Source organism: Salvelinus alpinus, chromosome 5 (genome assembly GCF_045679555.1).
Source record: "Salvelinus alpinus chromosome 5, SLU_Salpinus.1, whole genome shotgun sequence".
Lineage (NCBI taxonomy): Eukaryota > Metazoa > Chordata > Actinopteri > Salmoniformes > Salmonidae > Salvelinus > Salvelinus alpinus.
Window position 1 is genome coordinate 84,628,775 of NC_092090.1, and position 25,446 is coordinate 84,654,220.

The 25,446-nt window shown below is 43.9% G+C and overlaps 1 protein-coding gene across 4 annotated transcripts in view; it reads left to right on the plus strand.

Moving 5' to 3' along the window:
* pcsk5b (proprotein convertase subtilisin/kexin type 5b) overlaps positions 1–23,264 on the plus strand; it is a 65,885-nt gene extending 42,621 nt beyond the window's left edge. For 2 of the 4 annotated variants that reach the window (XM_071403881.1, XM_071403880.1), the window contains 20 exons: positions 3,563–3,666; positions 3,784–3,922; positions 4,283–4,398; positions 9,390–9,492; positions 10,607–10,743; positions 13,352–13,552; positions 14,107–14,175; positions 16,689–16,731; positions 16,824–16,969; positions 17,080–17,283; positions 17,434–17,517; positions 17,790–17,985; positions 18,224–18,438; positions 18,658–18,900; positions 20,075–20,308; positions 20,506–20,683; positions 20,873–21,084; positions 21,486–21,592; positions 21,711–21,906; positions 22,187–23,264. In XM_071403881.1, coding sequence (XP_071259982.1) covers positions 3,563–3,666; positions 3,784–3,922; positions 4,283–4,398; positions 9,390–9,492; positions 10,607–10,743; positions 13,352–13,552; positions 14,107–14,175; positions 16,689–16,731; positions 16,824–16,969; positions 17,080–17,283; positions 17,434–17,517; positions 17,790–17,985; positions 18,224–18,438; positions 18,658–18,900; positions 20,075–20,308; positions 20,506–20,683; positions 20,873–21,084; positions 21,486–21,592; positions 21,711–21,906; positions 22,187–22,608 — 3,349 coding nt within the window. In that variant the 3' untranslated portion in view covers positions 22,609–23,264. Of the gene's footprint in view, positions 1–3,562; positions 3,667–3,783; positions 3,923–4,282; positions 4,399–5,332; positions 7,089–9,389; positions 9,493–10,606; positions 10,744–13,351; positions 13,553–14,106; positions 14,176–16,688; positions 16,732–16,823; positions 16,970–17,079; positions 17,284–17,433; positions 17,518–17,789; positions 17,986–18,223; positions 18,439–18,657; positions 18,901–20,074; positions 20,309–20,505; positions 20,684–20,872; positions 21,085–21,485; positions 21,593–21,710; positions 21,907–22,186 lie in introns of those variants that run through there. The other 2 variants (XM_071403883.1, XM_071403882.1) reach the window with 2 other exon arrangements.
* The last annotated feature ends 2,182 nt before the right edge of the window (positions 23,265–25,446 follow it).

Sequence of the window (25,446 nt, forward strand, 5' to 3'; positions counted from 1 at the left end):
ACACACTCCCTCTGAACCCGTCACCTCTAGCCCCCCTACACACAAACACACTCCCTCTGAACCCGTCACCTCTAGACCCCCTACACACAAACACACTCCCTCTGAACCCGTCACCTCTAGCCCCCTTACACACAAACACACTCCCTCTGAACCCGTCACCTCTAGACCCCCTACACACAAACACACTCCCTCTGAACCCGTCACCTCTAGACCCCCTACACACAAACACACTCCCTCTGAACCCGTCACCTCTAGACCCCCTACACACAAACACACTCCCTCTGAACCCGTCACCTCTAGACCCCCTACACACAAACACACTCCCTCTGAACCCGTCACCTCTAGACCCCCTACACACAAACACACTCCCTCTGAACCCGTCACCTCTAGCCCCCCTACACACAAACACACTCCCTCTGAACCCGTCACCTCTAGCCCCCCTACACACAAACACACTGCTGGTCTGTAGTTGTAGTTGAATCACTAAACGGTCCAGTGACATTTTCATGTGTCTCTGGAGTTTTTGATTATCACCGCCACAACACTTGCCCTCAGACAGAGGGGCAATTCCAAAGCGCTTCAGTTAATATGAGAACCAAACACTTTGAAGTGTTTCAAAACATTGGTCTTGAATCCAGGCTGACTTACTCCTGCTAGTTTTCAGTGCTGTCTGAGACAGCGGTGGTAACACGTGCAGTAATCCTTCCGAACGCCTGCGAGACCACAGACAGTCGCTCTTGTTCACCCTTCACAGGAGAGGGAGGACAAAAACCCAACTCCTTTCTGGAAAACAGAGCTAATATAACCCAGGCCAGTTGTTTTTCAGCTCTGCTCACCACAGAAACCTGTCCTCGCAGGAACTTCTCAGATCCTAGAATTGAGATCCAAACCTAAGTGAAATTCCCATCATACACCAACAGGACCCAGTAATAAAATTAAAAATATTTAAAAAAAATATATATATATAGTATTTATTTTTATATATATATATATATATATATATATATATATATATATATATATATATATATATATATATATATATATATATATATATTTTTTATATATATACATATATATATATATATATTTTTTTTTTATATATATATATATATATATATTTTTTATATATATAAAAATAAATACTATATATATATATATATTTTTTATATATATATATATATATATATATATATTATTTCTATATTTTTTTTTTTATTACTGGGTCCTGTTGGTGTATGATGGGAATTTATTTATATATACACACACACACACACACACACACACATACACACACACACAGTGCATTCGGAAAGTATTCAGACCCCTTGACATTTCACATTTTGTTACATTACAGCCTTGTTCTACACACAATACTCCATAATGACATTTCTAAAAACCTGTTTTCGCTTTGTCATTATGGGGTATAGTGTGTAGAATAAGGCTGTAATGTAACAAAATGTGAGAAGTCAAGGGGTCTGAATACTTTCCGAATGCACTGTATATTCGGTTCCGAGGTGGACCAGATCCGACCCAGAATATGTCAGAGATGAGTGCAAATTGGATCCAAATTGGGTCGGGTCTTTATCGGACCCAAATGGATCCGAAATATTAAAATTGCAGCTTTATTGCTGTGCATGCCAGCAGAATTGTTTTGACTTGTCTGGCAGGCAGTGAATGTTAACGTTTCACATGCATTTTCTGTTGTTGGCCTATCTAAAATAGAGTGTGTCTACACTACAGCTTAGTATTTTCATAAATGCATCCCTAATTTTAAAATATCGACACAAAAAGGTGTGTGGCAAAGACGTTTTATTTCTCCCACAGATTTGTGCGCATTCATTGTGAGTTGTTTTCCCTTTGTTAATCTTTATTTTTGATATATACGAACAAAAATATAAACACAACATGTTACAGTTCATATAAGGAAATCTGTCAATTGAAATAAGTTCATTAGGCCCTAATCTATGGATTTCACATGACTGGGCAGGGGTGCAGGCATGTGTGTGTACGTAGGAAGGCATAGGCCCACCAACTTGGGAGCCAAGCCGACCCACTGGCGAGCTAGGCCCAGCCAATTAGGAGTTTTTCCCCACAAAAGGGTTTTATTACAGACAGAAACACTCCCCCCCCCCCCCCCCCGACGATCCCGCAGGTGATGTGGCGGAAAACTGGGCTGTTGTGGGGCCGGTTGGATATACTGCTACATTTTCTAAAATAACGTTGGACGCGGCTTATGGTAGAGAAATGAACATTCAATTATCTGGGAAAGACTCTGGTGGACATTCCTGCAGTCATCATGCCAATTGCACATTCAACTTGAGACATCTGTGGCTTTGTGTTGTGACACAACTGCACATTTTGTGGCCTTTTATTGTCCCGGCACAAGGTGCACCTGTGTGATATGTCACACCTGTCAGGTAGATGGATTATCTTGACAAAGGACACAATTCTCACTAACAGGGATGTAAAACAAATTTGTGCACATAATTTGAGAGAAGCTTTGTGTGTGTGTGGAACATTTCTTGGATCTTTTATTCCAGCTCATGAAACATGGGACCAGCACTTTACATGTTGCGTTTATTTTTTTGTTCAGTGTATTTTGCTTGAGCACGCATAAAAGTACCTGGCCTGTGCACAAATGTAGGCCTATTAAAGTTCCCATTTGTGGATGTCTGATGATAGAATTTCTGATTGTATTAACTCACCACCACTTATGAGCTGCGGGGCACCACATTTATTTTATTTTACATCCATTGCGAGTATTTCTTATTGCATTTGAAAAATCTTTCCAACACTCTCCTTCTCAATACGGTTAAGTAACCTCCTTGCCTCGGTGTGACATAGCAACATGTTGCTAATCCCATATCACCAGTGGAAACGTCATAAAATAGGCTGTCTGTTCCGAGCTCATTGGCACGGGAAACCACGAGGGCCCAGTTGAAACAATGTTGCAAGTTCGCTATAGCAAGAGATGAAGCCAGCGAAGGTGAGAGGCAGACAGGTGGAGGAGAGATGAATGCTTTAGACTGAACTGCCATGCGTAGCATGTGATTTATAGAGGTGATTTTTTGTTGTATTTTCATCAGGATATTGAGCGTGAGCCGACCTGGGATCCAAGGGTCAATTATAGAATTTTGGATCCGACCTGTTCGGATACCGGGTTGGATCTCTGGTAATCGGGTTAGGATATATCCGTGAAGACCTCCTAGTTTAGAACCTTTAGTGCTGTTCTTAAACATATATATTTTTTCACACCTCTCCTCTGGGATCCCCAGCTGTTCCAAGTATTTGAACTATTCCACAGCTAGCACACCTGATTCGACTTGTTCACTAATCATCAAGCTCTTGAATAGGTGAATCAAGGTGAGCTGGTTCAGGGTTACAAAAAAAATGGGAAATGTCTTGGGACATCCGAGGAGAGGTTTGAAAGCCACTGGACTAATGTATAGTTTATGATTTTAATTTGATGTATGAGACAAATGTATGAAAAAAGGGACCGGTTGCTAGTGAAGTGTGTTGTGTACTAACGCTTTGTAATTCAGTGTATTGCTCTCTCCAGTCTTCAGGGGAATAAATGTCAGATGACCTGTGACCCCGGGACCTACTATAATGGCCACAGGAGAACCTGCGAACTGTGCCATCGAGCGTGTGCCACCTGTGCAGGTAAAGCTCCCTTCATAAAGTGAAGATGGTCCCTCCCAGTCAGTTGGCCAAAGTAAAAATCGATATTTTGCCCAAAGTGAAGTTTTTGCACTGCTCACAGTCTCCCCCTGTCTGCAGGCACGGGGATGGAGGCGTGTAACAAGTGTGCAGAGGGCTACTTCTTGGAGGAGTGGCGCTGTGTGTCCACCTGCAGTGTGGGATACTACATGTCTGAGCAGACCTCTGACAACGGAGACATCAACAAGTCCTGCAGGAAGTGAGTCTGCTGGACGCGTACAAACTCCACACCTTACACTCCCTCCTCTCTTCTACACCTCCTCCCTACAACCTGGCATGTTTATCCTGTCAAACTGCCTCAAACCGGACTATAATCTTCAAAAGGGTTCCAACATCTGTGATATACCTAAGGTCCCTTAAACCTGCCTTTTCTCCCTGTTTAATCTAACGCTACTCGCTATGTGGTCTGGAGGATATCTGCGCGTTAGCCCTCCTGTCTGATGTACCAAAATCATAAAGCTGGAAAAAGGGACCAACACGCTTTGTGGAAAGTGCTCCCTCTATCCAACTATGACCTAAACTATAGCTTTAACCCCCCCCCCCCCTCCCCCCACCCCAGGTGTGACCACAGCTGCTATGCCTGCACAGGGCCTGGTGAGACGAACTGCAGCACCTGTGTGAATGGCTATAACCTGGAGGCAGGAGTGTGTGTGGTCAGCACCATCTGCAAAGATGGTGAGTACTAGAAACCCTCTTATATTTATATGCGTTATAGACTCTTTAAGGACCTCATTCTAGAAGTGTCTGCTCAGTCACTGCACAGGTAACAGCGGTTTTAAACTTTCTCAGTGCTCTCTTTCTCTTTTTGTCACGATCTTTGCTCATGTATTCACCCCTAACTAAGCTATACCAATCTCCCTTTACATCTTGTCTAAATTGCGCATGTTTAAAATTAGGCAACTTTTTGTCTGATTCTGCAATGCCTTCCCCATATCTCACACTAGATGGAAGGTTGGTCTTGTGGCCTCATACTGTAACCTAGGATAGAAAATATCCATGCTCTTGTTGGTATTCCATTGATATGGCTAACCTTTTCAGCCCTATCCTATAGGGCCCATTTGTCTGTGAGATATGATGAAGGTTTTCGATGATCTGATTTGTCTTCAAATTGTCATCCCCAGTCTGTCCATGACCCACTGAGACCAATGGTGTTTTATTGACTACAAAACAAATTAATTACTTCTGCTTGTAGAAAACGGACTCTTAGTTTTAGAGTGCACTGCAAGTAAAAAAAAAAAAAAAACATATTTCAAATTGAGGTTATGACAGACTGGCGATCCACTTTTTCTGTGCAAAGTCATCTCTGATGAAAAATGACTTCATGTTTTGACTTTTGAAATTGACCCTCTTTGAAATTGATTGACGTTTTTTCTCTTCTTCCCCAAATTTCTGTTTTACTTTCCAACATGGATCCAATCATTCCTGCTGGACTACAATCTTTCCCCTCCGATGAACATCACACCTCTGATGGATCAAAACCAAACTCTTTCTGTCACCTGACCCCTCCTGACCAATCACTTGGCTCTGTCTGTCTGCCTGTCCTGACCAATCCCATGGCTATGCCTGTTGTCTCCCCCCCACTCATCTCTTCTTCCTGGTATGTGGAAAGCAAATGAAGAATCTTGGGCGGAAGGCAGTTTCTGTGTGCTTGTAAAAAAGAACAATTTGTGCCAGAGAAAAGTGCTGCAGCAACTGTGCTGCAGAACATGCTCGCTAAAAGGGTGACGGGAGGTCCCGCAGGGAGCCGGGGGGGGGCACCCCTCTACCCAAGCCCACTCACTCAGTCACATAATTTATAAGAAAATCTGTGCCTCTTAAGGGACTGCGTCAGAGGTGTGAGGACAGAACTACAACAAACCTACCTTTTTTCTGTACTGGGACATGTGGTCAGGGCAACAGTAGCAACTGGGACTTACTAAAAAAACAAAAACAAATAATGTGTCGGTATTTTGTGACCAAAGCATCGATGCCAAAATAATTGTACCATTTTCCAGTATAGGATGTGTAGCTTGCAGGAGGGACCTGCCAATCTGTGTTTACTTCAGTTTTTTGCTCCTCAAGAGTAACGATGCGAAGGTGAAAGCTGATGAACGTACCAACCCCCGGCTGTGTGTTTGTAAATAAACGTTAAAGCTCACTCAATAATGTGAAAACTGTCTGGGTTGCGTTTGCTATCTGCCAAGTGAGGATGCACGCATGCACACACACACACACAGCAGGATTGTGCAAACACTTGAATTGATAGGTGGGAAAATCATGTCCCCATTCTAAATGCCGCAGGGAATCCATTGTGTGCCACAGGGAATCCTGACTGCTAAACTGTCATCTATTTTTCAGGTTTTGTGTGCGAGAGAAAGTATTACAGGTGCCCTTGACTCACTCATCATTCCACAGGCACTAAGATCAGATCTGTTTATCAAAGACCACATTAGATAAATCAGGGTCGTATTTATTAGGCACAAAACATAAGAAAACTGACGAACAGGGATGACGACCTCATCTCGCCCAATAAGAAACACTTATTTTCATTACAAAATGCTTTAAGTTTTCGTTGCGTGCCCTAATGAACAAGACTCATCTTACTGCTACAGGAGACCATGGGGCCATCGCACTGACAAACAGCAGCACGAGCAGGACTTTATTCCACAACATTGCACGGTTATGTCATTGCATTCGAGCAGAGGTGGTACTGTATCTTCTTGATCATCAAACAATTTTGATATGGTCAATGTTTTTGGTGAACTTCATTTAAATGTTATTCTATCCTTGCTAGCTGCCACACATTCAAGACATGTCCATGACACTATAGCAAAGGGCGTGCATTTCATTAAGATTGTGTTCATTTTGCTCCTCAATGGAAGAGAAGACTGTTACTTATTAATGTATTAAAACATCAGAGAGACTGAGAATCCAAGACAATGGTTGGTGCTGCAAAATTGGACCACAGTCTGTCTCTCTGTAACACGCAGGCTATGGGAGTCAACTTTGTAATGGTTGAAAACCCTTTTCGTGAAACCCATTATAGAATGAGTACTGAGGTGAATACGACACTGTATTCCAATAAAGAATGTGTCAAATTTAATTCTCAATGTGGGTTTATACCTTTTGAACAATTACAGTATTACTGTAGTCGTGTTGTGCTGTTGATTGTGGTTTAATTGAAATAAAGATTGATTGATCCTTTTGGTTAACAGAAACCTATTCTTGGTCATTGTTGAAGATGACTTAGATTTGATTAGTGTCAGTAGTATGTTGATTTATATCATGTCTTGTCAGACCCCCCCCTCACACACACGTTTATATTGTAAACCAGTGTCAATGTTATACATATCAATGTTATTACTAATTAAAATGGTTAATCTGTTCATTTTTTGGGGGGTTTTCTGCTAAGCTCTGTTGGTCATTGTGAACATCCTCATTGTCCCACACTGTTTATTTGGGTTGTGTTCATTAGGGTGAACATGGAAAAATAACGGATTGAAACAGGGAGAGACTTCCTGGACTTTTTCAATAAGAAATGCTAATTTTTGTTTTCCATTGCAAAAAGTTATGAAATGTTTTCTGTTGCGAGCCCTAATGAACACAACCCTGGTTACATGATAAACCTCCCAGTCTATTCCTCACCCAACATTGTTCCTGCAAGAATTTACAGAATGTATGTAATATAATAATAGTATTTGGTCATTTAGCAGATGTTTTTATCCAAAGGGACTTACAGTTTGTAGTCTCACATGTAGTTGTCACATGTAGCATGTATGCGTGCACAACAGGTCTGTGGCATCTTAATTGGGGAGGATGGGCTCGTGGTAATATCTGGAGTGGAATTAGTGGAATGGTATCAAATATTAAACACATGGTTTCCATCTGTTTGTTGCCATTCCATTTACTCCATTACAGCCATTATGCGCTGTCCTCCCCTCAGCAGCCTCCACTGATGTGTGCACGCATACAGTCAAAGTTTGATATCAGCAAATGAAGGTTGGGAGAGAGAAGGGAGCAAATTTTCAGAATGGTACCAGATGGTATCCCCATTCACTACCACTGCTACCTCCATGAAGATTGCCAGTTTCTTCCAACACAACTACTACTCATTTTACTGTTATTATTACTACTGTTAGATTTGGTGATTGTAAGAAATGCAGTACAACTGGTCTTAATGAATGCAGCAATGTACAGTATACTTGTAGTGATTATGCATTGGGAACAAATACCATTGTAGCCCCAGTCAATATCCAGCAAGTCTGGGTCTTGTTCAGTAGGGCACACAAGCAAAACGTTATTGCAACAGATATCATTTTGTAAATAAAAATGTGTTTCTTATTGGACAAATTCAAGTAGTACTTGCTCGTTTTCAAGACATTTTCTCCATACTGGATTCTTTCAAAAAACTTTGAGATTTGGATGGGCCTGGTTGACATGCCAGATGGACAGGGTTGGTTCTGTTGCGCAAGGCAAGCTCAATCAAGCACCACTGTGGTATTTGAAAGAAAATGGATACTATTTGAACCCAGGGTAATGTTCTTTAGGCACCAAATGGAAGAAAATGGACTGAAACGGGGAGAGAATACTTGACTACCAGAAACGCTCATTTTTGTTTTCTATTGCAAAACGTTTTGATAATGCATGCACTAATGCAGTATTTCCCAACTCCGGTCCTCGATTACCCCCAACCATACACATTTTTATTGTAGCCCCAGACAAGCACACCTGATTCAACTTGTCAACTGATCATCAAGCCCTCAAGCTGAATCAGGTACGTATTGTCAGGGGCTACAACAAAAAATGTATACCGTTGGGAAACACTGCACTAATGAATACGAACCAGGTCTGGTATCCAGGGTCCATATCTGGCAGTGGGGTCCATATCTGGCAGTGCAAAATGCTTTTCCTGCTGTCAGTTTGCCCTCAAGGTCAGCCAACTCCATCACTGCAACAACTCAGGCTCTCTCCAAGTGACACATTCTTTCCTCACTCTATTCTTTGAGCTGTTCTATTCAGAAGTTGTTTGTCTTTTGTCGAGTTTAGTTTCTCTCCCTGCGTTCTGTGTTTTGGGGAGAGGGGGGCTATTTGAATGGCTGCAGCCCAGGTTCGTCTGAATGGGAGCATCTGCCCGTTGTGTTGATAGCACAAAGAGATGCTTTTGTTTTGCCCGCGAAAACAATTTGGCTTTTCACAGAAAGCCAGAGCCCACAGTCAGCGACCTCGCACTGCTACCCTCGGAGGGCTGTGACACCCCCACCCTCTGTCAGTCATGTCCTAGTACATGTAGGTGGGGTGGGGGGTGTTGATAGAAATAAAGGTGGGGGAGGGGGTAGGTGATGTTAATTCCTCAAATCTCTTTTCAATGCTGAAAAAAAACTCACCAGCAGAATCGTTAGTTTTTAAAAAATCTGCATGAGAAGTGAAGTAGTAGTAGTAGTACTAGTAGTGTTGACCTCACCTGACCAAAAGAATGGTATCATTTGACATGTTGTCCTGGTGCCTATGTTGAAGGTGGCTTCAACTATGGTGGATGCATAACCAGGCCATCGCAGTGCGGCTCGGCTCTGCTCAGCTCAGTAGTATAAAAATGACATTTGTCAGGCCACTGATGTGGAGTATGTGTCAGTTGTGTGAGACCTGAGTCCTAGTAGGGTTGTGTAAGGATATTCTCCCTCTGTTTTCAGGTGAGTACCTGAGCAGGCATGGGCAATGCCACCTATGTTACACCACCTGCTATAAGTGCGTAGGTCCTGAGAAGGAGGACTGCATAAGCTGCCCATCCAGAAGGTAAGACAGACATACAAGTGTATTAGAATGGGTTGTATTCATTAGTGCACATCGTCACAAAATGGCAACTAAAACAGAAAAAGGGTATTGTATTGGACAAGTTTAGACAGTCCCTCTCCGTTTCAGTTTTCTTCTGTTACGTGACTAATGAATATGACCCTGGAGCATCGTTTGATCCACTGAATGTCAGTGAGATGATATTTATCATCACAATGTTCTTTGATTAAACTTTGCTTTGGATGTTCAGCCATGACTAATCTCTCGTGGACAGATTCGCGTGTAAATGGGAAGTGACAATTTTCGCGATTATTTTACTTCTGGGTAACCGAGATTAAGCCATGACAAAACTAAATGAAATAAACATATTAATGAATGATGATCATGCCTTGTAGATACAACATACTTTCCATGTCAATATTATTGAAATTCTATTCAAGGTAACCATTTACGTTAACTGTGTATATTATTTTAATCCAAAAATCTGATTTTATTTGTCAACATGCTTCATAAACAACAGGTGTGGACTAATAGTGAAATCCTTAGTTACGGGCACTTCCCAGCAATCCAGAGAAAGAAAATGGCTAAATAATAGAAAAGTAAAACAGATAATAATAGATACACAAAATGAGTAAGGATAACTATTATGCAGCATACATCACACATCTATAACCTCATCATAAACGTTATAGCTACATGGAGTGTTATTACAACCAGAATTATTCAAGCTTATTATGAATGAATGAAGAGATCGGATCACAGCTGTTAGAAAAGCTAACTGGATGTATCACCCGTGCTGACTTTATGCCATTGCCTTATCAAGTCCAACTAACTCTTCCACCCTGCTTCTCCTTCAATCAAAACACTCCAAGTATTTATGGAACACCTTCATACTATGTATTACAATGAATACATTCATTAACCCTTTATAATGCTCTATGTAGCAATAATGCCCTGTTTGCAATGTTCTCATAGATAATGTGTGTATATTGTCTATAGTGTACATTAATTATACATGAAATGTTAATTGTTAACATGTATTATGTTATATACTGATGTAATAAAGTCATGAAAACCAGTGCATAAGCGATGTGTGTTCTCAACCATAATCCCCCAGGTATTTTGAAGATGGGCAGTGTGTAATCCAGTGCCAGGGAGTGCGCTATGCCATGGAGAGGCAGTGCCACCTGTGCCACCACACCTGCCAGGAGTGTGATGATGGAGGACCTGACAACTGCACAAGCTGTGACAAAGGTACAATCATCAGTTCTTAGTCATAATAAAGCACCCAACATCAATGGAGAACATGATATCGATAGTAATAGCTTTGTTTTTATAGTGTGTGACAGAAAGTATTATCTCTATCAACACTGTAATACTGACTCTAGCCACACAAAGGGCTTACTGAAAGACACACATGCCAGACTGCATAGAGAGCAGATGAACACCAGATTTCTATGCAGCTGGCACCCTATCAATACGTGCACACAGACACATTCAATTAGTTAGAAATGTGGTTCTGTTTAAAACCAGTCTGTCTGGAATTTGAGGAGACAAAACAATAACTCCACGGCCCAGTGTCTATTTCATGTGCTTTCCAAAGATGTTCTCTTTTATTCATAGTACCTCAGAACAGGGGTTCCCAAACTTTTTCACTCTGGGCGGGGAGGGCCTTCCAGCATTGGGGAACACCCTGCGCCCCCTCTGCGCACGCGCCACAACTGTTTCTACAGGCACAAGCACTGTTCATGACACAAACTGTTCACATCCCTCTTGTTGGTAGAGAGAATTTAGTAGATTTAGAGCATATTTTCTGCAATTCTACACGTTGTCATTGGGTGCAAAGAAAATGTTCCAGTTTTAAAGGCAATTTTCTTGCAGTTCTATAAATTTTGCCACATCTAATGTGTATTCATGTGATATTTGAGTGACAAAAAAATTACAGCAATATCTATGGGCTAGTTGATCTGGACATTTACAAGTTATAAATAGCTTTCCAAGGTATGCATTGACTAACATGACAAGAGGAACTGATGATGCACTACCCAATTTCAAAATTGCACCTTGTGAATTCTACTATTACAACTTTCAAGAGTAAGTCTAAAGCCGGACCCCTGTGCCCCCACGTTGACCGCTCGCGCGCCCCACAGTTTGGGAACCACTGCCTCAGAATACTGACATGATCTCACTCCTGATGGAGTAATGAACGTTTTAAATGAGATATCACATAATTGACTAATATAGGCTGGAGTTTGATATGATTGCTCTCCGAGAAAGAAGTAAAGGTGTCGTGAGACTCGGGTAGAGATGTAAAGAAAGGAAGGGGAGAAAGGAGGGGAATAGGGGGTGAAGAGTGCAGAAAGGAAATGGGATAAATCTTAGAAAGAGAAATGCTGAAGTAATTGAGAAAGATCTTTACTTTTCGACCTCCTGTTGTTACTGTTGATTGGAATATATTAAGATCACTGTATTGGTCAATTGCACACAAGGTCCAACCAGAATTTGACTGCCGCTTTTAACCCTACCTGTCCCGAGACCCCAACAAAAATGAATTGATATGAATGCTGTAAGTACAGAAATAGTTTGCTCACTGGGAAATATATATCTAACTAGTCAGTGACAACAGTGTGGAGTTTGTAAAAGCAACTATGTGAGTTAAAATTTTTATAATTAAGTGTTATATATACAGTACCAGTCAAAAGTTTGGACACACCTACTCAACCCTTGAAAAAGTAGGTGTTTCCAAACTTTTGACTGGTACTGTATTTATTTTGTTACCCTCTTTTTCTCCCCAATTTTGATCTTGTCTCATTGCTGCAACTCCCCAACAGGCTCGGGAGACGAAGGTCATGTGTCCTACGAAACATGACCCGCCAAACCGTGCTTCTTAACAACCGCCTACTTAACATGGAAGCCAGCCGCACCAATGTGCCGGGGGAAACACACTGCAGGCGCCCTGCCCGCCACAAGGAGTCGCTAGAGTGTGAGGAGCTAAGTAAAGTCCCCAGGCCAAACCCTCCCCTAACCCGACAACGCTGGGCCAATTGTGTGCCGCCCCATGGGACTCCCGATCAAGGCTTGTTGTGATACAGCCCGGGATCGAACCCGGGTCTGTAGTGACGCCTCTAGCACTGCGATGCAGTGCCCTAAACTGCTGTGCCACTCGGGAGGCCTATGTGAGTTTATTACAGTGTTACATACACTATGTTCAGGGATTTACTATGATCTTCCATGTAGAAGAACAGCTTACATTATAATGACTGTTGTGTAGATTGTGAGTGTCATAGAGAAAAACATGTCACATGAGCGTCTTCGTGAGAGTCTCAGCTTTAATAGATTGCTTTTAATAGTTTGTAACTCGAACCATTAGGACTCTAGAGATATTTTTGTTAAAAGACCGGGCCCGTGCTCCTTCAGGATTCGCCCTTGTTTCACAAACACCGCTCTAGTTCATCCCCCGTTCATCATACACAGACTAATGGTTGGTTTCTACGGATGCAGAATATATAGACAAATTCAATGGTACAACCCAGGAGTTTGTAGCTCACAATGTTTAAAAGGGATTAGAAGTCCAAAACGTGCCGGCGTTACAAAAGACACATACATACAGTATACAGATTTTAGAGAGTTGCAAGGGGCTGCCACACTAGGCGCCCAGGGAGCTGTTGTAGGATGTACTGCTATGAAGCTGTGTTTTCCTGTCTGAATCGTTTGAAGATAAAGGAAATGACAAAGTTCAATGCAGCAACATTACGACCTTAGTTGGTCTTTGTCTGTTTGATCAACTGACTCACTGTCTGTGTGTTTGTACTGGTGTTTTTGCCAATGAAACTGACTGTGTTTGTCTCTCTGCCTGGCCTAGACAAGTTCCAAACAGACAGGTACCACTATAGAGGGGAGTGTCGTGACGTGTGTCCAGAGGGCTTCTTCCATTCCTGGCGGAAGCGGTGTGAGGCATGCTCCGTCAACTGCACTGTGTGCACCGACTTCGACCGCTGCCTCCACTGTAGCCCCTCCCACTACCTCCGAGACGGACTCTGTGTCCCGCTGGAGTGTGGCGAAGGTGAGACACCCCACAAAGCACACACAATTTGTTCTCTTCTCTCGCTCTCTCCCCCCACTTTTCATCTCATTTTGTCCTCTGTGCTCTACCACTCTACTGTTTTAAAAATTTTATTTAAAAGATTGAGTCTGAGACAGAGAATGTTTGAGAGTGAGACATGATTGAAAACTGCTAAAACAAGAGAAAGGGAGAGGGGGGATGAAAGGAAAGTCTTATCATATGTGTCAGACATGTCCAAACTGATCCCCTGCACGGCCCTGCAGCCTGCCACAGCTCACGCCTCAGAACACTTTGCATTTAACACCTTCCCCTCTCAGTGCTGCTGTAAAGCCGCCACACCCCAATTTCACCTCTGTCTCCCATCCAGCGATGGTTATAGATAGCATTGGTATGAATGTAACTATGCGTCTGATAGTCCAATGAGTGTGTATGACTCCAATATCCACACTAGCTAAGTTTAAAGCAATGTATTGAATGGCTGCGGTGGTGCCAGTGTTGATAGATCCATTAGTCTTTGATGTGTGTGATGTATATATGATGTACCTATCCTACAGGTGAGGTGGAGGACCCAGAGTATGAGGATTGTCTGCCCTGTGAGGAGGGCTGTAAGAAATGTCTGCAGAGTAAGTATACACTTGTCACGAAAGTCCAAGACAATCTACTTTCGAACCCCACTACAGACTCCACTAGACTGCCTCAGATCCCCCACAAGACCTTAGACTAATACTTAGAAGTTTTACAATAATACTGATCATCTTAGATCCTTTCAGAACTGCAAAACCTTCTTATGGGAACCTGCAGTTCATGTTCATTTCCTGTACCCTAACTGAACACCAGGTATGCATCATCAGCATTATTCTGTTTTATTCAGTCAAATCTTAAACAGGCCCACGCAAGATGTTATTAATCGTGGGCGGAATGTCTTTCCTCACCATCCCCCCTGCCCGCCTCCCCACTTCTGGTAATTATAATCCTCAGAATTAAAAGACAAGCAGCAGACTTTGAGATTATTGTTCCTGGAACGCGATGCCATCGGCTAAAATGTCGGAGATTAAGTGAGCAATCAGTGTGGCGCTAAAAACCAAGTTCATATAGACCCCTTCAAGACCCCTTACAGCCTGACTGAGCATGATAAGACCCCTTACAGCCTGACTGAGCATGATAAGACCCCTTACAACCTGACTGAGCATGATAAGATCCCTTACAACCTGACTGAGCATGATAAGACCCCTTACAGCCTGACTGAACATGATAAGACCCCTTACAGCCTGACTGAGCATGATAAGACCCCTTACAGCCTGACTGAACATGATAAGACCCCTTACAGCCTGACTGAGCATGATAAGACCCCTTACAGCCTGACTGAGCATGATAAGACCCCTTACAGCCTGACTGAGCATGATAAGACCCCTTACAGCCTGACTGAACATGATAAGACCCCTTACAGCCTGACTGAGCATGATAAGACCCCTTACAGCCTGACTGAGCATGATAAGACCCCTTACAGCCTGACTGAGCATGATAAGCGATAGCAGCAGCAGCCCCCCCCCCCCCCCCCCCCCACACACACACACTACTTTTCACATGCAGGTTCTGATTATGTGCATTTCTCAATTGGAACTGAAACTTCTCCAAACTGTACGGACGCTGAGAGTAGGAGGGGGAGTGAAAGATCACCTCTCTCTCTCTCTGTACTTAAATCTCCACACAATTTCTCTCCAGGATGTCTGTCACTAACTCCTTCCCTCAGGCCACAGTTGTCTTCATGACTTAAAAAACACTCCATACACCTCGTAGAGCAGAGCGCACAGTACTGTAGTCTATTTCTGTAGTCTATTCCCAGCCCGCTCTGCAAGGGGCGATAGCACCTGAACCCGGGAGTCACATAATGAAGTCTTTTGGGTCTCTTGTAAACTTCATCTCCCTTGTTCCCCAGAGGGATCGACTAACCAACCCCACAGAGACTTTGATTATGCAGCTTGTGTTTCTGTGACTTACTGAATGTGCCATATCACGTGTGTGTGTGGATGCGTGTGTGTGTGTAATGTTTTGAAAAGCTGTGGAAGTTTTCATCTTGGCATGCTCCATGAACATTTATATGAGGTGTTTTCTTCCCTGATGTGAAATAGACAGGGCCTGAAGGCCTGATTTCCGGCTCTTTGCTCTCCTGTCTTTCTCTCTCTGTCTCTCCCCTCCGCTCTCTCTCTTAGTAATTGTTCTCGCAGGTAGAGGCTTGTGGGTGCTGGGAGGCCTGGGCTGGGCTAGCCTAGCCGTGTAGCTGCGTGGTGCTGCGCTGGGGGAAGAATCTCCCAGGAATGCCCCATGGGGCACAGCTGAAGAATGAGCTTTTGTTGCTCCTGTCTTTCCTCCTGGGATGTTTTGGCTGCTGAGAGCTGAGGGGATGACAGGGATTGGCGTTTCCTGGACAACTCTGATGGTTGGGAGGGGAATTAGGTTGGATGGTTCTGGTTAGTGGTTATCATTAAAAGTCTTGGTTAGGGTCAGTAAATAGGACTGTACGCCCTGTTCTTACATGTCCCCATCTAGTTACACACCTTTTAATTGCAACAGTCCTGAGACAGATGAACTCATTAAGGGGTCTCTGCTTTTATTGTGATATCTGTGGGCTGAGCTGGTTGTGATTAGTTTGAACTTGGTGAACTCCACATATGAAATGTGGAAAGAATAGTTTGGATTGGATTAGGCTGCATTGATATGTTCAAGTGGATCCCATTCATCCCCACAGTGGGCAGATAGGTGTAGGAGTGGTGACTGCCTGGTCTGTTGTGATGCTAGGCTGCCATCTGCTGGCATGAAAAGGGAACCTTTCAAATGATAGCTGTTGGTTATGTCTTAATAGTGTAGAGTGGCTTGCTCTCCTCGTCTTCTTGCCTTCACATTCACTGATGTGAAAAACTGGACAGGTGGGAGCAAATTCACAGGAAGTTTCTTATCCACCATATTGCCTTCACCTGGCCTAATGTTTTCGGCTCAGTGCAGATTATGAAGAGAAGACTGATAGTGGAATCCACCACATGATTGAGATGCCCCCAGTAACTGACAGGGTGAGGAATGAGATGGACAGTGAAACTGACTTTTGGATGAATGATTGACACCAATCCTTTCCTCCATACAGAAAACCCCAAGCAATGTGTCACCTGTGCAAAGGAGTACTACCAGTAAGTTCATTCTTGTTGAATCATCTTTCTTACAGTTCCAGTGCAGCCTGTAGAGATATTGTGCTGTGGCTCACCTCTCTGTCTTTGTGGAGGTTCGGGCCTGATTGCCACACGAGCTGCCCAGACAGGACCTACAGTGTTATTGATACCATGACATGTGCCAAGTGTGAAGACAGCCACTGTGCCAACTGTGATCAGTCCCAGTGCTACTGGTGTGAGGAGGGCTTCTATGTTTCAGGTAGGACCTTTCATTCAGTTGATATTTCAACTCTGGGTTGTGCCACTGAGTCAGTTGGTAAAACACGCACTTTATGTCGTTGATTTTTAAACGAGTGTGTGTGTCTCTAGACGGAGAGTGTGTGGAGCAGTGTCAGGAGGGGTTCTTTGTCGACGAGGAGAGTCAGGAATGCGAACCGTGTCATCGTATGTGTCGGACGTGCGGCGGGCCCAACTATGACGACTGTGACTCATGTGAGGATGACTTCACTCTGAAGGACGGAGAGTGTGTGGACAACCACTCCGCTTCCTGCCCTGACAAACATTTCCTCAACAGTAAGGCCTCATCTGACCTTCATACTTACTTAACTAACATTTCATATAAGTTCAGGGGTCTGCAACTGGTGGGCCCACGGGCCAAATCTGGCCCCTGCCCATGTTGTCCAGTGCAATATAGTCTCACTATTTGAATAAATATTTGCTCAGGTCAGGGGGAATGTGAGCAGTGCTACTCCAGCTGTAAGACATGCGCTGGCTCTGGGAGGGAACAGTGTAACACCTGTGACACAGGTAAGAGTTGAGTGCATGGTATTTAGTATCTGAGTGCTGTGTTCTCCTCTATCCTCGGCAGGGGGTAGTTGCCAGACTTTGCTTGTGTAATTTATCTGCGTTCACCTGTTTTAGTCATTCTTAAGTCATCTTTACTGTAGTTTGATGGTGTGCTTCCATTGTGAAGGTGATGGTGAAGCGTGACACTTTCCATTTAGAAAATACTAGACTTTATTGAAGAATAATCTTAATGTGGCGTACGGTGACACCTGCATGCTTGTCTGGCTCTGTAGAGCGCTTTCTGACGGCCCGCCAGGCGTGTGTGGCAAAGTGCCCGTCTGGTACTTTCGTCAATGCCACGTCGGGCCACTGTAACGACTGTCTGCCAGGCTGTGTTCTGTGCCAGGATGCCCATCGGTGCCAGAGGTGCCGGACTGGACACACACACCTCTACCTGCAGGGCGACCAGTGTGTTCCCGAGTGCCAGAGGTCAGATCTATTCATCAATCTTTCCCCATTTTTCCATCCCTTCCCCCTGAAACTGATCTGTGACTTTCACATATGCATATACACACACAGTACACTCTTACACACACGCTCCAACTAGAATGCTGTAGGTGTCTTTTTTGTTGTTGTATCATGTCATTAGAATAGTTTTCTCCCCACTTGCAGTCAAGTTCAGTTCCGTAAAACTCCCTTCACCTCTCCCCTCCTGTCCTCTGTGCAGGGGTTACCCTAAGGGGGGCGAGTGCCAGCCCTGTGCCCCAGAGTGTGCCTCCTGCCTGGGGAACGCCACCCACTGCCTGAGCTGTGAGACCCAGTACTTGCTCCTGGAGCACTCTTGCAGAGGGCACTGTCCCAACGGGCACTACCCCAATGAGCGAGAGTGTCTACGTTGCCCACCCGACTGCATAGAGTGTAGCCAGGACGGCCTGTGTAAGGGTAAGGCTGCTGCACGGGGAGCAGAGGTGGAGGGGTCAGGGTAAAAGGGGGTGGCGGGGACGTCAGCCACAGTACGAAAATATCCACTTTCTTTCTAATCTCCTCTATTCAGCCATAAAAAAGAATGACATTCAATATGGCGGCCATATTAAGTGTACCAATAGGAGTCATTTTATATCTGTATTTAGCGTTCTCTCTCTCCCTGTTTCTCTGCACCAGAGTGTGAGGAGTACTACTTCCTACATAAGGACCAGTGTGTAGATGACTGCCCAGAGGGCTTCTTCCCCAGCGAGGAGCAGAAGGAGTGTGTGCGTTGTCACACCGACTGCGCATCGTGTGACGGGCCTGACTCAGACGACTGTGATATGTGCAGGCACCCCGCGGCTGTGCGCTACAACGGGGAGTGCCTGTCCCAGTGTCCCTCAGACACTTACCACAACGTAGCCACCTCCGAGTGCCAGGGTACTGGGATTATACACACAACTCATTTTACCATAATTGGATCGTCTCATGACCTACCATAGGAGGCATTTATTTTGTGAAGCGATAGTGCTGTGTCTAACGGATAGTGCTGTGTCTAACGGATAGTGCTGTGTCTAACGGATAGGCTGTGTCTAACGGATAGTGCTGTGTCTAACGGATAGTGCTGTGTCTAATAGTGCTGTGTCTAACGGATAGTGCTGTGTCTAACGGATAGTGCTGTGTCTAACGGATAGTGCTGTGTCTAACGGATAGTGCTGTGTCTAACGGATAGGCTGTGTCTAACGGATAGTGCTGTGTCTAACGGATAGTGCTGTGTCTAACGGATAGTGCTGTGTCTAACGGATAGTGTCTAACGGATAGTGCTGTGTCTAACGGATAGTGCTGTGTCTAACGGATAGTGCTGTGTCTAACGGATAGTGCTGTGTCTAATGGATAGTGCTGTGTCTAACGGATAGTGCTGTGTCTAACGGATAGGCTGTGTCTAACGGATAGTGCTGTGTCTAACGGATAGGCTGTGTCTAACGGATAGTGCTGTGTCTAACGGATAGGCTGTGTCTAACGGATAGGCTGTGTCTAACGGATAGTGCTGTGTCTAACGGATAGGGCTGTGTCTAACGGATAGGGCTGTGTCTAACGGATAGTGCTGTGTCTAACGGATAGTGCTGTGTCTAACGGATAGTGCTGTGTCTAACGGATAGTGTCTAACGGATAGTGCTGTGTCTAACGGATAGTGCTGTGTCTAACGGATAGTGCTGTGTCTAACGGATAGTGCTGTGTCTAACGGATAGTGCTGTGTCTAACGGATAGTGCTGTGTCTAACGGATAGTGCTGTGTCTAACGGATAGTGCTGTGTCTAACGGATAGGCTGTGTCTAACGGATAGTGCTGTGTCTAACGGATAGGCTGTGTCTAACGGATAGGCTGTGTCTAACGGATAGTGCTGTGTCTAACGGATAGTGCTGTGTCTAACGGATAGGCTGTGTCTAACGGATAGTGCTGTGTCTAACGGATAGTGCTGTGTCTAACGGATAGTGCTGTGTCTAACGGATAGTGCTGTGTCTAACGGATAGTGCTGTGTCTAACGGATAGTGCTGTGTCTAACGGATAGTGCTGTGTCTAACGGATAGGCTGTGTCTAACAGATGTGTCTCTCAGACTGCGACAGGTCGTGTCACACCTGCTCAGGTCCCGAGCTCTCGTCCTGCCTCAGCTGTGGGCCCAACATGCGAAAGGACTCCAGTGGTCACTGTGTCTTCTACAGCCAGTGCTCCCTGCGCTCCTACAAAGATGAGGAGGGCGACTGCCAGACCTGCCACCCCCTCTGCCACCGCTGCTCAGGGCCCACCAAGGAGCACTGTCTCAGCTGCAACCCGCAGACCTTCCTGCTCAGTGAGTCACCCGTCAGCACTGACTTACAATTAATGAAAATGTGCGTTTCTTATTGGACCAAGTCCAAGTAGTCTCTCCCTGTTTCTGTCTGTTTTCTTATGGTTTAGTTCGTAATGAACATGACCCAGTTGTTCTGTGGTTAGATGATATGATGTGTGTTCTTCCTCTAACCGTGTTGGTTTTTCTGTGCTCGTCAGACAACACCTGTGTGAATGAGTGTCCGGTGGGTTTCTATGGTGATGGGGACGAGCGTGTGTGCGAGCGATGTCACTTCAGCTGTGTGTCGTGTGTGGGACGCCACAGTGTCCAGTGTGCAGCGTGTAAACCCAGCCTGTTCAAACAGGGACGCAGCTGTGTCGAGACCTGTGGTGACAGGTAGGAGACGCACACACATCAGTGAAGAGCCAATCATCACTTATATAAGTTACAGACAAGTTTAACCCTGGGTGCCAGTCTGTTTCTGCTTTTTTGTGGGAAAAGGAGTTGGCAGGTGAGCAGAAACAGGCATCTTCACCGTTTGTGATGAACCGTTACAAGTTCTTTACTTCTCTCCCTTTCTGTAAGTCACTTCGGTAATACCATCACCTGGACGTGCGACCGGTGTGACCCGTCGTGTAGCAGGTGCAGGGGAAGGGGCAGTGGAGACTGCCTGAACTGCCGTGATGGGTACCTGAAGCAGTCGGGCCAATGCCTCCAGACGTGCCCCACAAACTACTTCCCTGACACCAGAGCCAAAATCTGCCGCAAGTGCCACCCCACCTGCAAGACCTGCGAAGGTAAAGGCCAAATGGAACTCGCGCTCAACCTGCAATAGGGGAGAGACACAACCTAGAGACACAAGTAGCAAAGATCAACTCACTCTACCTGCATCACCTGAATAGCAATGTCAACTGCTGCACTGGTTTGCATGGATATCACTGAAATCTAGTATAAGCTCAGACTTGAAAGTTACTAGGATGTAGTGATGGTAATATGAGCTGAGCAGCATTGACTTTGTTGAGTAGGAAGGTCATTTGATCGTCCACAAAAGGTGGTGAGCATGTTGAATTTGTGGCACATAATTCCTGTTTTTCACTAAATGTAGCATTACAAACGGTGTGCCATATTGAATGCTGTACTACTGACTTCTTAGTAAGTATGACAATGTCGAGTTCCTCCCACTGTTCTCTGTTTGCAGATGAGGGAGCCCTGTTCTGTAAGTCGTGCTTCGAGGGCTTCAGGTTTTTTGGAGGGATATGTGACTCTCCCTGTCTCGTTGGACTTTACGCTGCTTCAGCTATTTGGGTAACTCCCTCTATGGCCTCCTTCTCCAGTTCTGGTGCTAAAAATCAGGAATTATCCCAATAACTGGGAATATTCAACATCCCAGTCTGATCATCTATGCATGTATGTGTGTTCCCAGGGCTTGGATCCACAGTGTGAGAAGTGTGACCCATCCTGTCTGGACTGTAAGGGTCCTGGTCAGTGGAACTGCACCGTGTGCCCAGCCAGCCAGCTCCTAGCTGACGACGGCCGCTGTCTGTCCTGTTGCGGCAACGAGACCAGACACGACGGCAGCCCCCTCCCCCGGGAGTGTTGTGACTGCCGTGCATCACAAAGTAAGCGAAGCTCCCCTCTCCCCCTCCTCACTTTCCCATGGTTTATTTGACCATGGGAAAGCGAGCTACTGGTTAAATACCACAATGCAGGTTTGATTGAATTGGACTCTAGGTCTAAGCCATGCTGTATTGTGTGGTTGTATATTGCATTCAAATGTGCTCTTGGCAACAAAATGTATATTGCAAGTTACAACATAAATATCAAAGCACTATACTTTCTGTGGTGCCTATTCACTGACCCCTAACCTTGACCCTTTACCTCCCACTGTGTCGTCCCCAGTGGAGTGCGTCTTTGGGGTGAACTTTGTGTTACTGGGCATCGAGGAGCTGCCAGAGGGACATCTCAAGGTCTTCATCCTGGCCATCGTGCTCCTGGTGTCGGCCCTGGGTGCCGCTGTCTTCCTGTTCCTCCACTTGCGCTCCAAAGCGGGTGCCGGTTTACCCCAGACGAAGGCCAATGGCTATAAGAACCTGGGCGCCAATGGGGGCTGGGCTGGGTCAGACTTAGACCCCGCTTCCTCCTTAGGCGACTACAGTGACCGCGTCGTTGAGGATGAGGAGGAGGAAGAGGATAACGATGATGAAGATATTGTGTATATGGGTCCGGATGGTACAGTGTATCGGAAGTTTAAGTATGGACTCCTGGAGGAAGACGAGGACATTGAGATGGATTATGACGACGAGAGCTATTCCTTCAGATGAAGAGGAATGTAAACACAAACAGAAACCCTCAGGCTGGCCCACTACTTTTATACAATATTTATTACCTTCTGTAGTAGTGATGTATCCCAAGATGTTTACACACAAACACCTCGAAAATGTTTACTGACCTCGATAGTGAAGATCTAAATATTTGGCACAGTAGTAGGGCTTAATATGAGGGTCTTTGAGAGAATTTCTTAAATAATACATTGTGATTTTTGTCAGTCATTAAATTTGCGTCTATGAATCACAGCATTTCCATGTTTATTTTAGACATGCAGGTTGGTTTGACATTTTAGAGTTTTTATTTGGACTTCTAAGGGTTAGTTTGTCATTTTAGTTCACTATTGAAGTCCAATCACTTTGTAATCAATATTGCGAGACGAATGAGACAGAGGCTGGTCGCATCACTAAGAGATTCATCCAGTTTCACTCATGCACTGCTAAAGGGACAGTAAGATAGATGTGAAAATATTTTTATGCAACTTATTTTGATTAGAATTAGAGCTCATAAAAATACTTTATTTCCCTGCGTTTTTGCATCCCATGCATGTGAAAGAGTAGTGTTGATTTATAATAATCAGAAAGATAATTTTCTCTTTGTTGAGGTGAAACAATGTTTACTTGAATAAAGTTGGAGTTACTGTGAGAATGTTTTCTGGAATTCTGGAGTCATTGTCATGAATGATTAACACACACAAAATGTACTGAGGCATTTCAGTTGGGTCACTTCAACATAACACATGGGGCTGTGGCTGAACTTTACAAGCTGTTAAAACCTTGCTTCATCCTTACATGTTTCCTCAATTCTTCCCATAGGGCCCAATTCCCGACTTACTGTAGGAAATTACGCCTTTCTTTGGCACACCTTTCCTACACACTTCTCAATAGTTGGTATTCAGACTTACCTTACAGGCAGGTATAACAGGCTTGGTTGCGTGTTGTATAAATGTCATTCAACCACTGAAAACCCTCCCACTTGCTGGCCAACGTATTTTCCTGTGAAGTTATTCAATAGGGTTTTCAATACATTTATCTTAAACCATCCCTTTTAAATACGGTGTACCTTAAATTAGAATTTTGTCCACAGACTAGAATCAATCAAGAAAGGGTTCAGTAAGAGAATGGGTTCAATAAAATAAACACATTTTAACACCAACTGGTAGATTTAAAAAACTATCTGATTTTGTAGATTATTTAGGCAAATTTTAGGGTTCGGAAAGTATGTATGAATCATAAAAAAACTAGTTTGGAGAGTCTTTCCATATGAAACATATTGATGAATTCTGAAAATTGCCACATTCAGTTCTTTAACCCATTGTAATGTTGGAAGATTAGTGTACATAGAATTATAATAGGGAGAATAGTGTACATTAGTAGGCTATACCCTTGTCTGTTACCTGCAATAACTATGGAACTGGGTGATGACACACCCAAGCATTGTGCCATGTGTCAAGTTCAAACTGTTACGCCTTGGTCTGAGCTCCTCCGCTCCATAACCTCTTTTTTTATATTATCAACTGTTACTAATGATCCTCAGCAACAACATACTTGCTGTGACAGCGTTTACAGAGGAAGCAAATGAAGGTAAACGAAACAATGTAATTAAATGGAATGATAATGTAGGCTATTCCATTGTTGTCCATTCGTTTACTCCAATTAGGGAAGGGGTGGTAGGGTTAGGGGAAAATAATAAAATATAAAAATGTAGCCTATATACCAACTGAAGGGAACTTACAGTAAATTGGCAGTTGAATATGTTATTTGGCCTACTAACGGTCAATACTGATTGGGGTATTTAACATGATAGAAATAGGAAACAGAGAAAGTCGGGGTTACCTATAATTAACCCATGCCTGCAAGTTAAAAGGCAGTACAATTTTTATTCTGCATAATGGCACAGCATATAAACTTCAATGTGTGAAAGTTATGGGAAAGTTGATTGGCTTTAATTGGTTGTCATATGACTGGTTTCACGTCTCCAGCGATTATAAGGTAAAATATATCTAAAACAAGTGTCATTAATATTTACAATTCCTTTATCCAAACGGATTACTCATTTATCTAGCTCTTATCAATAGCGCCTATCAATTTGTAAATTACAGTGCATGGAGAATGCTGTTATTTATATCTAAAAAAATTAAGTAGATGCTTTTTCCACTTGGAACCGGTAGGTTCACTAGACCTTTTTCATGGTTTCCTCACGGAATTGGTGGAATTAAGTCAAAGTCAGACAGAATACAGCGTAGCTGTAACACACCTCCGTGTGTTCAATCTCCACCCACAACAATAAGCAGGTGAATAGCATGATTTTCTCATGCTTAAGTTCAAGGTCAGAATACACAGAGAGAAAAGTGCATAAAAGGGATTAACATTCCATTTATGCACACTTAACTCGGGTTGGAATCGGGCCAAAGTGCATTGGACGAGAAAATTCAGCCTCTCCCTCAGACCTCCTCCAAAAGAGCTTTCAGAGGAATTGAGGTAACAAGGACTAAGAAAACAAGGATTTGATGGCTAATAACATTTTCAGACACAGCTTTGATACTTCTTGTCCCTTGTTATCGACAGAGTAGGCTATCCCAAACATACAGTGTGTTGTCTCATGGCCCTCCTTCGAGGCTACATATGTAACCAGACATTTACTTGTGTTGTGATATTTTATGCATTTGAAGGAACAATATTCAATAACAATGGAGGTAGTGTAATTCCTGGAAAGAAACTACTTGTAACAACCCAATTTCCAATGAAGCAGAAATGTCTTACCCCACCATAAAATCTACAATAGCACTGATAGCTGATCGAGTTTGAGCAACGAGAGGGAGAGAATGAGACATG